The 15,814-nt window shown below is 34.8% G+C and overlaps 1 protein-coding gene across 2 annotated transcripts; it reads left to right on the top strand.

Annotated features, from left to right (window-relative positions):
• Positions 1-1,765: 1,765 nt before the first annotated feature.
• On the top strand, positions 1,766-14,876 carry LOC124448436. Of its 2 annotated transcripts, none has more exons than XM_046999451.1 (4): positions 1,766-1,998; positions 2,216-2,280; positions 3,055-3,264; positions 14,484-14,876. In XM_046999451.1, exons 2-4 carry the CDS (start codon positions 2,223-2,225, stop codon positions 14,726-14,728), a joined length of 513 nt encoding a protein of 170 aa, XP_046855407.1. In that variant the 5' UTR covers positions 1,766-1,998; positions 2,216-2,222; the 3' UTR covers positions 14,729-14,876. The 2 variants fall into 2 exon arrangements, with proteins under 2 accessions (XP_046855407.1, XP_046855408.1); XM_046999452.1 differs by lacking the exon at positions 14,484-14,876 and adding an exon at positions 7,465-7,803 and having other exon boundaries at positions 1,775-1,998.
• The last annotated feature ends 938 nt before the right edge of the window (positions 14,877-15,814 follow it).

Below are 15,814 nucleotides of genomic sequence, written 5' to 3'. Positions count from 1 at the left end.
CACTATAAACAATCATGGTTTTTGTATTTAACCAAGGCATTCGACACAAGATATTTCCATTACAGAATAAACAATAACAAGACTACCATGAGTTCCATCACGTGTTCACTCGTGCTACTCGTGAACAGTGTTTGCTTATATTTGCATTTTATAATAGCTGCCATGGAACTCACAGCAATTCAATTTCTAATGTGGCAGTATATTATGCAAGTAAATCATGTCTTATTTCATTATACGTGTCATTAGTAACACCCATGCGTGGAAAGACCCAAAAAAGATTTTGATTAGTTCAATGACTTCGTGTTAGTCATGGGGTACTGTATTTTCGCGACAGATGAAGAAAATCAGAATTTTAAACTTGGGCTTACCCTCGTTAAATAGAGCAACAACTACAATAAAAGATGTGTTGAATAAGAGCTAACAATTTCAACTGCTGTGTACTTTTACTTTTAAAACTAAAACTAACAATTTGAGTTTAATAATGAAATGAAATACAACGGCAACCATATATCGACTCAACGCCGTAATTCATGCAGTGCCAACACTTGGAATAGAAGTATGACAAGTTATATTTCTTTAACTATTTTACTTGGTAAAAGGAGATAAAATCCTATATCTTTTATATACTACACATATATTTAAACTTTCTGTTCAAACGTTGTAAATACAAGTATGTGAGAGATGGATTGAAAGAAGACATCCTATTTTATAAATTCGAAGAAGCAGTTTGTTTTAGACCAGAGTTTGCAGTGACCTTGATCATCAATTATAGTAATGACCGTTTGAAACGCGCTAATAATTATTGCATTATTCAATCCCCGAATAATAGAAGGAATTATATACAATTCAAAACGTGATGTGTTTACGTGCAAGGAGATAAACTTGATAAACATATGAGATAAAGACTGAAGATGTAAAGAGAGATCTTTTTCGTTTAAAACCTATTACTTAAACCAGTTAAACTTCACTACGAGTTGTGTAACATGATTGATTTTTCCAAATAGATATTCACGATGATACAACAGTAACAAGATCATTTGACTTAATAGCAAAAACTTAGTACAACAGAATCTACATTCTTAGAAAAGATGGTTAGTTATAAACAATGTTCAGTTACATAAATCGTTTTTAAGGAGAAAAAGACCTATTTGAATTGGGCGAAGGAAGAAAATTCCCCTAAAAGCATTCATGATGAACATTATAAGTTGACCCAATGCCAATACTTAGCATTTAATGACCTTGAATTTTAATTTTAGACAGGAAGTTACAAGGACTTATCATGTTGTGAACAAAGTCATATTGTATAGCGGTTATTATAATGCACGCAAAGATTCATTAACTTTCTAGACAGCATGTGTAAACAATTCAAACCTCTAATCAAAGCAAGAGAAAAATCCATGACTAGTTATTAAATGTATGATTATTTCTTGCTGCTGTATCCAATGCTTTAGCACTTTGTATTAATATTACCCAATTAAAATATTTTCATAACAACAAGTTGTTCTCTTTGACTGCCTGTGAATATATTAACGCCACGGTGTAATGCAGATGAACTTAAGTCTTAAACACAGAATAGGCATCTAACAGAAAGCCAACTTGGCTAAAATCGTGGCGTCTTTTCACTACGAATGCGTGACTTTTAAGCAAGATACTTTCACAAAATCAATATGGAATAGTATCGCACGAGAATGCTATTTTACTAATAATTCACGTTTAAAGCAACAGTTTGCTAAAAATTTTTACAAAAAGTTATCGTTTTGCGATGACGATAAGGTTCCAAGCTTTTGTTGTGCAAAACGATATATTTGCAAAAACATCTATATTAACGCTTCCTTACGCATGGTCATGCATATAGCTTATAGCTACATCCTGTTTTTCATGCGCATGACGCAACATTTGCAATATTTCTGACTATATATAAGAGCAATTAAAGAACATTTTCATTCAAACGGATTCAAAGCAGGAAAGAGTATCTTTGAAAAATCTTGACATTGAAAGGTAAAATTTTTAATCGAAATTTTTGAATTAAAGTTAACGAATGAAGATTTGAATCTGAATTGTGCCTAAAGATATCTTTGTGGAACAATGCAGAAGCATTTATGCAGAATGTATTTTAATGTATCTACAAACGAAGTTTGGAGAGTCCTAAATATTTTAATTTAGTACTGAATCATTATGTTTTAAGTTAACAATAGTAATCTGCAATTTGTTTCAGCGAAACCATGATGCTCAAAATTATTTTCTTCTTTTTGGCAATTACAATACCATTGGCATCTGCAGGTAGGTCAGAATCAAGAGCAAAATTTTTCTTTCGGTTTACTGTAAACACACTTTTTCGAGAATAGTCTCACGATGAAGTTAAAGATGGTACTAAGTTATTATTATGTATATAAAAATAAAATTTAGGCTCTCATATTTCTCTAATATTTAAGCTGGTGTTATTCTTTTATCTCACGTTTTATGTTTGTTTTGGGCAACAGCGTGCAGAGATATATAAAGCTGACATGAAAGTCTATGTTCCAATCTATATAACCACATGAAAACGCTCTCAACATGCTGACTGAGCATTCATTCAACATGCATGGTATTCTTATCCCCTTGAAAGGAGTTAAGTGCTATTGAGCGTTGTTGAGAGCTTCAAACAGCTCTCAACATTTTCTTTTCACTCAAGAATGTTGAGCTAAGGCATACGCACTGAGCGGTAAAATAGCTTCGTAAGATGTAGAACTAGTATTTTTTACTTGTCATTTAAGCGAATATGCAGCTGTCAATACGCGTTTGCAAGGCGTCGTGAAATATTTTATACCATGATCATAAGCGTTATCATTTTAAGGCTCGACGTGTTAAGCGCGTTTGCACCAGTTTGCACACATCGCTTAACATCATTTATTAAATGCCTGACAATGCTGAGCGCATGATCTTATAACTGTCAAACCATCCTTTATAAACTTTGACTTGTTCTTGATACAATAAAGATTGAAACTAATGATTATTATTTATGTGGGTATTAGACAGAGAACGGTTTTATTTATGTCAACCACTTTTCACATTCAGGCTGGTGCACAATCGCGTCCAATTTGTGTGTAAAACCCAAGAATAGTCAGTTCAAAGAATTTACATTCTCGGGGTCATCAACCTTCATAATTGCACTGAGATTGACTCATGTCAGCGGGAAAATTGGTTGCTTTTATAAGGCAAACACGAATTGGGGTTGTTTTTTGCCAGGAATTTTGGGCAAAACAACAATCAACATGATCATCACAGGTGAAATAATCAATTTTTTTATCATAGCATTTTGATTCTTTTTTAAAGAAAGTTTTCTTGGTATTTCAAGTATTTAAAGATATTTTCTACGATTTATGTTATTTACTTAGTATTTCAAACTTCCTTGAGCATGCATGCGTTGCAAAATTTTTCTAAATTTTTACAGCATTAAGTACACAAATTCAAAATTGATCGTTATTTGTAAAGAAACAGATCATTTGTGCCTATTAAGACATTAATAAGAAACGCACGTGACAAAATATCAGAGCAAGGAAACTTTGAATTATACAACAATTTTTAATCACTGCATTTCATAGACTCCACTTCATCATAGACTCATACATAACGTATAGATCTATTGACTATCTAAGAAAAGCTTGTCACGCATACGTCAAAATCTTTGTCTCCGCGTAAATTCTACCGCTTTATTCAAAGTAAATGGTTTGAACCCGGGAGTATCGTTACATGTTTGTAAATGTAGATCGTCCAGGTTGGTATAGTCCTGAGAAGGACTGTTTTTGTTGTAAAACTCCCGGGATCAAACCATTTACTTTATTACGATCATTTGGACAACAGAGCGAGCAACTTGCTAACGACTACATACGTTTTGCAAGCATCGTCAGACATATACGCCAACAGCTCTGGTTCAACCACCGCTGCAAGGATTTTGGTCTCGTTCCAGCAGGACTTAGAATTAAGTCGCCGTTGAACACACAAGAGGCTATCCAGATTGTCAAATCCACCAGCAGAAAACTGATACGTGCACCGATTAACTACTGTCACAGACGAATCAACTATTACATCAAGCAACAAGAACAAAGACTGAACAAACTGAAGGAACTCGATCGTGACAAAAACATCACACGAGTACATACGAGTACAGACGAGTGACATACAAGTACATACGAGTGACATACGAGAACATACGAGTACATACGACTGACATACGAGTACATACGAGTGCATATGAGTGACATACAACTATATAGTGGTCACAAATGAGAAATAGCACAATTTCTTCAATAATACATTGATATTTGTATTCACTTTTGCTTGTATTTGTCTGCACTCTGGCGTAACCACTTGATGGATTTAAATGCTAAAAAGGTATTTTATTCGCACATTCATTTGTATATTTCAGTTGAATTTGGTGTCCATTGTGCGCAATGTCTTAATCTATTGAACGGTTTAAATATATCAACAACGGTAGTCTTGAGTTGGAGTTGCCATAAAGTAAGCTCTCGTACAAAAAATATTGAGCAGTTATTCTGAGAACTGTTAAAGCATGTGTCCACTATTTGTAATCTTATATTAATATAATAATAAGTTAAAAGTCTTGGACAAAAATAACAATTAGATGTACTTGTAATATAATTAATTGATGTGGATTTACTCCTCAAATGTTGCATACATTTTATATATTCTACCAAAGAAATATGAGGTAGTTTAGCAAGGAATCAATCAGATTGCACATTAGCTCATATCCAGCCCCTTTTTTAAATATTATAAATAATTTATTTCAGTCTTTAAGATACTGACTTTGCAGTTCAAAGACTGAATTATTTAAATCGTACGCGTAATATGACACATATACGTAACACAGTGCAACTGTCATTCATTTCAAATATATATAATGTACATTTATTTCATATAGCACGTTTGCAAGGCATTATTTATACGCTGTATATTTGATCGCTTTGATAAATATGTATTTGCGAGGTGAAAGTGTGTCAAAAAGCGCTCAAATACTGGCAAATTGCATCGACAAAATACGTATAATATGTTTTTTGTACGAGAGTTTACTTTATGGCAACTCCAACGCTAGACTACCGTTGTTGATATATTTAAACCGTTCAATAGATTAAGACATTGCGCACAACGGACACCAAATTCAACTGAAACATACAAATGAATGTGCGAATAAAATACCTTTTCAGCATTTAAATTCATCAAGTGGTTGCCCCAGAGTCCAGACAAATACAAGCAAAAGTGAATGCCAACATCAATGTATTATTGAAGAAATTGTGCTATTTCTCATTTGTGTCCAGTATACAGTCGTATGTCGCTCGTATGTACTCGTATTTACTCGTATGTTAGTCGTAAGTACTCGTATATCACTCGTATGTACTAGTATGTAGTTGTATGTACTCGTGTGATGTTTTAGTCACGATCAAGGAAATCATACCAACGACAGTAAGTGATACTTTACTTTACTTTCTACGATACAAACTATTAAAGACAAACGAGCAAACAAGACAGAGACACAACACCAAATCAAACAACAACAAAACTTGAACGTTTAAAACGCTCTAAAACACGTACAACACATAAACATGACGATAACTGGGTGAGGACTATTTGTTCCCGTTCATTAAACGAAACTGAAACACGTCTACTATCTTATGGACTAAAACATTCCTTAACATCTAGACGAATTCCGACTGAGACGATGGTATCAAGTGTCGAGGCTGTCCTAGCGTATCAAAGAGACTTGTCAGAGACAACCAAAGACGAGATCAGAAGCAGGGTAGCCTCCGCTTTACAATCGTCTTCTATACGTGACAACAACTTGACAAAGAACGAGCAACAAGCACTCAAACGACTAAAACACGAAAACAACATCGTCATTTTACCAGCAGACAAAGGACGCGTGACTGTGGTCATGGACAGGAATGATTACTTAGACAAAATGGACACCCTTGCTAACGACAGAGAAACGTACGAACAACTCAAACGAGACCCAACACCATCACCAGTACGCAAACTTGAAAGCAAGATCTTCTCTATGAGAAAATCTAACATTATATTTGAATGTATTTACTATCGACTTAGATGTTCAATACAACGACCACCTAGACTATACGGACTACCAAAACTTCACAAACCACAATTACCCATGCGATCAATTGTATCATTTCGTGGTTCGGCTACTTACGAACTCTCAAAGTACTTGACTGACATACTGTAACCACTTACAAGCAAATCAAAACACAAGCTACAATCCACTGAAACTTTCATTAAAAAACTGAGCACTATACAAATACTGGACAGCTATGTACTAGTGTCTTTTGATGTGAACTCACTGTTCACCAGTATTCCACTTAATCTGGCACCTATTTGTACAAAAACCCTCATTACAAACACCACGGACGTACTGCCATTACCGACAGAAGACATTATGGAGCTACTGAGCTCTGCCTCACCTCGACTTTCTTCCAGTACAAAGGTACACACTACAAACAATTACATGGAAATGCAATGGACTCACCCGTTTCTGTTGTAGTTGCTAAAATTGTAATGCAGTCTATAGAGGAGCGGGCGCTCACGACTTACAAACATGCACTACCTTTTGGGCTCCACTGCGTAGATGACACAATCACAGCACTACATGCAGACGAGATTGATGACTTTCACACTCACATCAACAAACAGAACAGCCACATACAATTTACGAAAGATGTCGAAGAAAACGGAGCTCTTCCTTTTCTCGAATGTTTGGTAAAACAGGACAATCAAAAACTACGAACAACAGTTTATCGCAAAGCAACACACACTGACCGACTACTAGACTAATCATTTTACAACCCTACATCACACAAAGCCACCAGAGTCAGAACATTAACAAGACGTGCACAAATCATATGGGATTCACCGGAAGTTCTACACAACGAAAACAACTATCTCAAACGTGTTTTTGACAAAAACAACTATAACTCTAACTTCATCAAACGCAACACTTACAAACCCAACAAACCCATCGAAAGAACAACATATTGGCAACAGCAACGATACCTTACATCAAAGGTACGTCTGAGACTATCTCGCGTATCTTACGACCATACAACATACGTGTCGCACATAAACCAATCACAACGTTTCGACAAGTACTATTGAACATAAAGGACAAAAAACAACCCAACGAACCACAAGGTGCAGTTTACAAAATAAACTGCTCCGACTGCCAGGCCTCCTATACCCGGGAAACTAGCAGGAACTTAAAGATAAACGAGTTTTATTTCTTTGCATGAGTATACAGGGTTTGGAATAATTATATAGGTCCTTTATACGGAGAACTTCGACTTTACTCTTTACTTAGCTGTACCTTCCTAGCCTTGCACCTTCGAGAAATTGAAAATATCACTTGAACAAAGCAAGAAACAAACGGAATCAAAATGTTTAAGATCTTTGATTTGTTTTCAGACACGAGAAACAAATGCATTTTCCCCTCACCAACTTTTGTCACACCCGGCACTGGTAACTGGTATGCATTACCTGGATACACAGAGAACTCACCGTTTCTCACATTCGATGTGCCAGGCTATAAATGGTTGTACAAGGGTCAAAAATTCAGAGTTTGGTACGGAGAAGATCTGGCAGGCTATACAGAACACGACAATGTTGGGCAAACCTGTATGAATGTAGACATTTACACTTTGTATTGAGTTCTTTTTTTCGTGAATTTATTGAAAAAACTGAATTTAGTTTCTAGTTATGTAAACCTGGAAGAGCATTCAAAAAATACATTCTCTTGTAGTCTTATTTTATTTTGGTTAGTGTGTTTTTAAAAGAGTTTGTTTTGTATTTATAATTATTATGAGAATTCGTTTTGAGGAGACACGTGCTCCCCGAGCAATACGGTCTACAAGAGTAATCCAGACATTTTATAAAACCAGTTGCTGAAATCCTAACCCTAATTTAATCATAACCCCAACCTTAAACTCTTATGGAAGTCTGTTAATCATTTTGCAAAGTTAGCATAAGTTGTACACCCTGGGATGATATTAGACACTTAAAGTTACACTTCGGATACCAATATCCCAATATACCGAGTTGAGGCGCATGCGTATTGCTTGCAAAGAAACGAAACAACATGTGCATTGTATGTTGCCTCTGGCGAAGTTTTTGGATTTTTAAAAATACATATTTATCATGTGCTTTTGTGATTATGAACAACAAATATGAATCATTTTGTCGTATTCGGCGTATCTAGTGTGTCTAAGAAACGGAACTCACAGATTTATGCATAAATATGAAATTAGTGCTCAACAAAATCAAACCGATTTTGATGAAACTCAAATTATGTTATGAATTAACAGGCCTCCGTGCATCATTTGACATGAGAAACGACGAATACATAAAACTAAAGCCATTTCAAACGTCCATTTTAAATGTGTCCAATGCGTTAGAGACAAAAGATATCATCGGTTTTTAATTTGATCCATGACTTAATCATGCAACTACAGGTGACAGTGACACACCACTGGAATATAAGTGATTTGCATGCTGTGTCAAAGCGCAATGTTGGTGGTCCTATACAAAAAGATATTTTATCAATGCTGATGTGGGCACCAGCTGACGTGACTAGCCTCGTTTTTTGATAATTCCGTATAGAGGTTGGTTGCAACCATGAATACAACCACAATAAATTACCTCTGAAACAGTTTTGCTGATGAATTGTTTGATTTGTGTTGAGAAACATGAAAGATGGCAATCAAGGATTCAAGTTCACAGAAAAGCTTACAACTTAATTATCGTAGTCGACGCTCCAGTGTGCACGAAAACAATGATATGCCAACAACATTAAAACAAGACGTGTTGAATACTTGTAAATAATCCCTGGCTTCAAGCTTTATACGTTTGCAGAAAATACAGAATTTTGAGCTGCATGAAAAAGTTGAATATTCGTCTACCGAAACAATTAAATGCCTTATATAAAACAAACACCTTTAAGAGCCGATTACATGAAGCAATAATCTTGAATTGCATAATGTTCATCTAAAAAATGTATTTTTTGTGTGTTTGACTTATTATAATGACATTCATGTCACATATAGTGATGAATGTTATGATTTATTACATGGACTTTGAATAGAAAAATAGGCAATTAAAGTAAATCATAAGAGCAACCAGACTTTTTATTTCTATATTATCGGTTCATAAATATTATTATTTGAGAGAATGAGCTTTGAGCAAGAGTCATGCCTTCCTATATTAATGTCATGGAGTATTTAAATTTTTTTGGCATACTAAGGTTCTGATTACATGAAGCATTTCAACCCTCGGTTTAAATTTGAACCCTTTTGTCTGAGCTGAAAATTTTTATGATTATATGGCAGCTTTCCACGCCGTATCTGAGATCTTGAGTAGTTGCACGCAAGTAATGAATTTCGCGAGAATATCCAAAATTGTAAACAAGGCTGACGAAAACTTTTATCGATTTGTAATGTTCGATGCTCATCAACTTGCGATGGTGATATTTGTGATAACACTTATACTACAATATTTTAGTATGGTCATTGCCTATAAACATTTAAAACAGAGGCAAACGTTGATGCTAAGAGCATAATTGTTCAATAAAAAGAGTAAATGGGAAAGACAAAGGAAGTATGGTAAACTGAGTCGTTTGCTTTACTTTATCTGCATAAAAACACTATTCTAAAGCTGCATAAGCGTCTTATAATTGCTCAAACTTCCTAAGAGATGGTCAACTTTGCTGTTCAGGGGCGGATCTAGGCCATGGCGAAAGTAGCTTGAGCCACGATCAGAATTCTGCCACTTAAGTTTTTACAGGGTTGACTTTTTCATGATTAAAAATTTTGCTCAAATACAGCAAAATTCGATCAAAAGCAAAAATTGAATGAATTTTGTAATTTTTGTCAATAATTTGTGTTAACAGAACGAAAACTTCAAATCAAACGTCTTGTTAAAATAGTATTATCATCCAGTTAAACTCTGAACTGTAAAATCACCGAAAGCGTCTCGAATCTTGCCGAATACGCCATGAATATGCTCGGAATATGTGGAATATGTTCGTAAATTCGAACCTGCAATCTCAGAATGAAATGCCACGGTCAGCGTTAGAAAAATTTCGCAATAATTGCTAAATATATTAGCCTTTAGCCACGGTGCAGCGTTGCAAGCCAATCACAGGGAACGTTTTGGTCATGTACGCCACGGTGAGCCACGGTGAATGTATTTTGATTGCGCAAAAATACAAGTCATATGCAATAGCTCGATTCTTGTCGACTTGAAAAAACGCTACTTCTAGTTCTACTCAGCGATTAGGATCAATGGAAACTTCTAAAAAGTTCGATGTTCTTGAAAAGCTCGTCCAAATCTTTCAGCAAGAGAACGCTTGCGAAATTATTTCTGGTGAATTGTCTAACTTGAGACAACACTGTGGTAAAATAATCAACGAGGAAAGGCTTCGTCGTATAAATTCTACTGGCGATATTACGCTACGAACTTGTTCATTTTCAAAACTGCAGTTCCCTGAAAGCCAAATTGAAAGATCAGGACCCAATGTACCTGTTAGGTAAGAATTTACATGTATTGGGGTATTAATTTATATTTTTATTTACGTTTGACATCTTGGCCTGAAATATATGATCAATCTGTTAATTTTCAGCTATTCATATTTAGTGTATCATGTAAAATATATGTCTGAAGCTGTCATTATTTTGCATACTCAGTCTGTCTAATGTACGGCCTAAATAATTTTAATTGTTACTGTCTGTTAAAAAAAATGTTTTACTTCAATATTAGACAAAGCTAGTCCTTTTTAAAATTCAACCCAATCAATAATGTATTATCCTTGTATTCCTGGCATTTTATGTTATCCCCTGGTTAAAGAAACTAACATATCATTTTGAATAACTGTTATTTTCTTTCGCGGGTTATATAGAATATTGATGCTATAGTAGATGGATTCAATAAGTCGTCTGAATCCTGTTCGATATGCCTAGTCTAGTTCCAAATCTTAGACTACCTGCCTGTGACTTTGACTTTATCATGATGTTACCAAATTAACACAAAGACAAAATAACTTTCTCAATTTCAATATTATTAGTCTATCTTTAACAGTATTGGTTACCCTTATTTATTCTAATGTCAGATTTGTTTCAGTCTAGCAGATTTGTTTCCAGGTATAACTTGGTATAACAAAGCAGCCATTGATAATTAAATACTAATTTTTCTTTTAGTACTTTAGCCAATGGGAATTGTCTGTTCAATGCATGTTCTATTGCATTAGTTGGGAATGAGACTCTCTCTATTTACTTGAGATTTCTAACTATTGTTGAAATGTTTGAGAATGCAAAATACTATTCTACCCATCCTCTCATTGAGTCCCAGCATAAAAATAGTGCATTCACTTCACTTAAAAATGCCTTTGCCATGTGTATATCCGATGCAGCTCTAACCTCTTTAGAAAATGTGAATGAAATTGCAGCAGTTTTACAAGAAACAGTGGGAACAGCGAATAATTACACCTTTTCATCCTTGATGTGTATGTTTCCTTCTTCCACAGTAATCCAGTGTGCTATTCAGTCATACTACCCAATTACTAATGATGCTGAAGTGAAAGGAAATTGGGATTAGTTGGCTAAAATGTTCAATTGTACAATATATCCAAGAGATTTTGTTGACGGGAGTGCAATTGACTATGTCCATATCTTTTGTTGTGCTGCGATGCCACCTTCTTATTTGGTAGATCAAAAAATCCCATCCACCCAAAATCATTTTGTTACTTTGTGCAAACCAATTGGGGCACTTCAGCTTGGAGACCATTATTTTAAAACACACTTTCCAACCTTATTAAAGTCAGCTATGCCAATATATCATAAAGTTCCCTCGGCTCCTAAAGTTTTTTCTGCTCCGTCCTCTTCAAAAGAAGCTACATCCACCAAAAAACAGACGGAAATTGCAAAACGAAAGCAAAGTAGCTTAGACAGTCTTCTGGTGAAACAAATTTGCCAAACAAAAGAAGCTGAAGACAATCAAGTCAAACATCCTAGCGACATTAGAATTTTTTTTAGATGAGATTATAACTAAAATATTGTTATATTCTACATTAAAAATGCCGGAATTCGCTTTTCCGAGAGTCTAGATTTCAAAATTTTCTGGGAGAACATGCCTCCAGATCCCCTTAGCGTTGTCTTGCGCCTAAGGCGCTCGCTATGGCACAGGGCCATGGTCAGCCCTGAAGCTGGATCCGCCCCTGCTGTTATCCCAACAAAATCTCTTTACTGGGACTATAATCGCACTTTCTGCTTTTGTATCTTCTTCGGATCGGAGGACATCCTCGTGTATTGTTGACTCCATTTTGTTTTGATCATGGGTAATATTGCGCGCAATTCTTCGCTTTGACTGATGCCGAATAATTTAAGGTTTTTTGGTCCTTCTTATTAATGAATTTATCTTTTGTCCAACTTGACGCAGAGGTGAAAAAATAGCATCCAATTTCGCTTATATGACAAACAACATTACAGACTGAAGCAAAACACTCGTATATATGACATTGAAAACTTTACGTTCGTGTTTGTACACAAGCGACTTAAAGTTGGATTACCTTTCTTCTGGGACACCTTTTGTAAAGCTACGTGCAAACAATCTCAAACTTTCCACTCAACAGGTAACAGCGCTGTACTCTCCAAAGCGCACCTGAAAATTGTGTAGTTTGAACAGCACACTCAAAAATGTTGAACTAAATCATGCGCACTGTGCAGCTTATATTGTAGTAAAATGGTGATGGAAGAGATTGAAATTGAATTTTTAGCTTGTGATTGAACCGTATCTATATACACGCTGTTGCTAGGCGTGTCTTGGAATGTTTTATCCTATATTCCTACGTAATATCAATTTAAAGTGCTAAAATAACAAATTTTATTATATTATTTCGTGATTTCATTGCTAAGATCGGTAGAAATATGACTTCCTCAGTAGAAATATTTTGTTTTACTTCTTTCTTAGGATATCTAACGTTTAATTATACAAAAATATCAGTGACATCAGAAGACGTCATTAAGATTTGTAAAATGATAATTGTGTGGACAAGGTATTGTGAAATATCAAACTTTGGCATCTATGCTCATATTCATCTATACTCAATTATTTACTAAAATGTCGTTCTGGCGTTTGTAATGTGTTTCAAATATTATGCAATATGTGACGTCACATTGATGTTTTTGCATAATAAACAAAGTTAAATATCTCAAATAGTAAAAAAATACAAATCTATTTATTACTTCCTTAAGTCATTTCAAGTGTTTTGTGCAATACACTACATGGTAAATTTCGTTTCATGCATAACCACTTTAAAGCTCAGCAAATTGAGAGCGTTCACATGAAGCTTTATATGAAATAATAATCATAATTTTATTACCATCAAAGCAAGCTCTATAAATCAAAAATTTGTAGTTGACACATTAACGATTGTAATTATAGATGATTATTTCGAAAGGTATTAGACGGAAAGTAGTTTCATTTATATCAACGACTCTTTACCAGTGAACTGTAATATTAACTGGAACGTTAACTTCAACTCCAGGCTAGAGGCCCTTTTGAAGCCAGCCATGATGCCTTTTTGTCTTCGTTTTTAGGCATATTACACAATTTGGTGAGGTGAAACTTATTATGGTCATTTGTGCTACTGTATTCTATGTACATCTTAGTTAATTTGTTAAAACAATATCATGGAACTTCTAAAAACGCAGAAAAACTAGCATCAGTATTGGTTTCAAAGATGGCGGCGCAGAGGGCATTCCAGTTGATATTATAGTTTACTGCTCTTTACATGCAGGCTGGAATACGATCGCGAGGAATGTGTGTAAACTCCAGCAAAAATCAATATAAAGAATTTACATTCACGGGTCTGTCAACCTTCATCATTGCAATGAAATTAAAACATTGGAGCTGGAAAATTGGATGTCATTATGCGAGGAACACGAATTGGGCTGTCTTGAGTCTGGATTCTCGTAAAACAATCAACATGATCATCACAGGTGAAATATTCAATTTTTATTAAAGCATTTTCACTGTTTTTAAAGAAAGTTTTTGAATTTCAAGTATTCAATCAACATGTATATGTGTAGGCTATTTATAATTTCTTACAGCATTAATTGCGCAAATTCAAAATTTATATTCATTCGTAAAGAAACATATCATCTGTGTCTTTTAAGGGTTAATAAGAAAAGCGCGTGAGAAAATATCAGAGTAAGCAAACTTTGAATTATGCCGCAAATTTTTAATTCTTTTTTTGAGCATATAGAGGTTTTGGATAACTATGGCCAAGGTATACGGAGGACTTCAACTTTACTTTTTACTTAGTTGTACCTTCCTAGCCTTGCATCTTCGAGAAATTGACAATATCACTTGAACAAAGCAAGAAACAAACGCAACTAACATGCTTAACATGTTTAAGATCTTTGATTTGTTTTCAGACACGAGAAACAAACGCATTTTCCCTCACCAACTTTTGTCACGCCAGTTACTGGTAACTGGTATGAATTACAAGGATACACAGAGAACTCGCCGTTTCTTACGTTTGCTGCGCCAGGCTGTCAATGGCTGCATCGAGGGCAAAAATTCAGAATTTGGTACGGAGAAGATCTGGCAGGCTATACAGAAGGCGACAATCGTGGACAAACTTGTATGGACGAGGAAATTTACACTTGATGATATTTAAGTTCTTTCTTTCGTGAACTTATTTAGAATAACTTACTGTACTTCAAGTTTCTAGTTATTTAAACCTAGCATTGCATTGAAAATCTATATTCTATTGTAGTCTTCTATGATTTCGTTTAATGTCTTATTAAAGCAGTTTGTACTTTGTAGTGTACTTATATATTTATTATAGGAATTCGCTTGGGAAGGGACACCTGCCCCTGCCAAAATACTAACTCTCCCTCCATAAGTAATTTATACATTTTTGGGGAAACCAGGTGCTGCGATTGGCAGAATTTGTTAAAGGGGCTATAATCCTAAACGATTTCCTCCTACCTAGGCTGAAATTAAGGAGCTCTAGTTTGTCTTTCAATATCTACACTAAAAGCAGTTGACGAAAAGCGCATGCGTACTTCTTTCAATGAAATAAATTGACATATGCTTTGAATATTGCCGCTACCGAATTCCGCTTGTTTTGCATTAAAAATTATTTTTTGATGGTTTTTCCTATTTGGATGTATATATGAAAGGTTTATGCATTTGTAACTATGCGAAGTTAGTTATATTAAAGCTTCTTTAAAGGTAAAGTCAGTTCCTCTTACTATGCTTGTTTTAATTGCCTTACTTTTGAGTCTATAACCTGACACTTTAAAAAATTTAGCTATAAAAACGAAAACAAAAATGACGATCGATTACGTATTGGTTAGTATTGGTGTAATAAGTAGAACTTAAACTCTTTATTACGTCTGGATGGTTTCCTGCGCCACTTGAATTTGCTCTTGAGTCATTTGAATGTTGCTGTGCTGTTTACTTGATGACAAATTGTGCACCAAATCTACATGCTAGGCGTTATGGTATAGAAAGTTGTGATTTAAGTTGATTTCAAAGTGTTGATTTCTTTTAAATGATTTTTCAATTAAATATCTTTGACAAGAAAATCTAAAATTCTGTTTCTATTTCCTTTTCTTTTCAGACCAGTCGTGCTAATTCATAATTTTGAATTTATCATTTGAAAATTGTGCAACTGAATATTTGTTTATGCTCTTGTTTATTGCTAATAAAAGTCAGTCGGATGCACAAAGTTTCAGATTATGTTTGTCACTGTATT

The sequence above is a fragment of the Xenia sp. Carnegie-2017 genome, unplaced genomic scaffold, assembly GCF_021976095.1.
Source record: "Xenia sp. Carnegie-2017 unplaced genomic scaffold, XeniaSp_v1 HiC_scaffold_23, whole genome shotgun sequence".
Classification (NCBI taxonomy): domain Eukaryota; kingdom Metazoa; phylum Cnidaria; class Anthozoa; order Malacalcyonacea; family Xeniidae; genus Xenia; species Xenia sp. Carnegie-2017.
The sequence above is the reverse complement of the archived record's forward strand: the minus strand, read 5'-3'. Positions and strand labels throughout refer to the sequence as shown.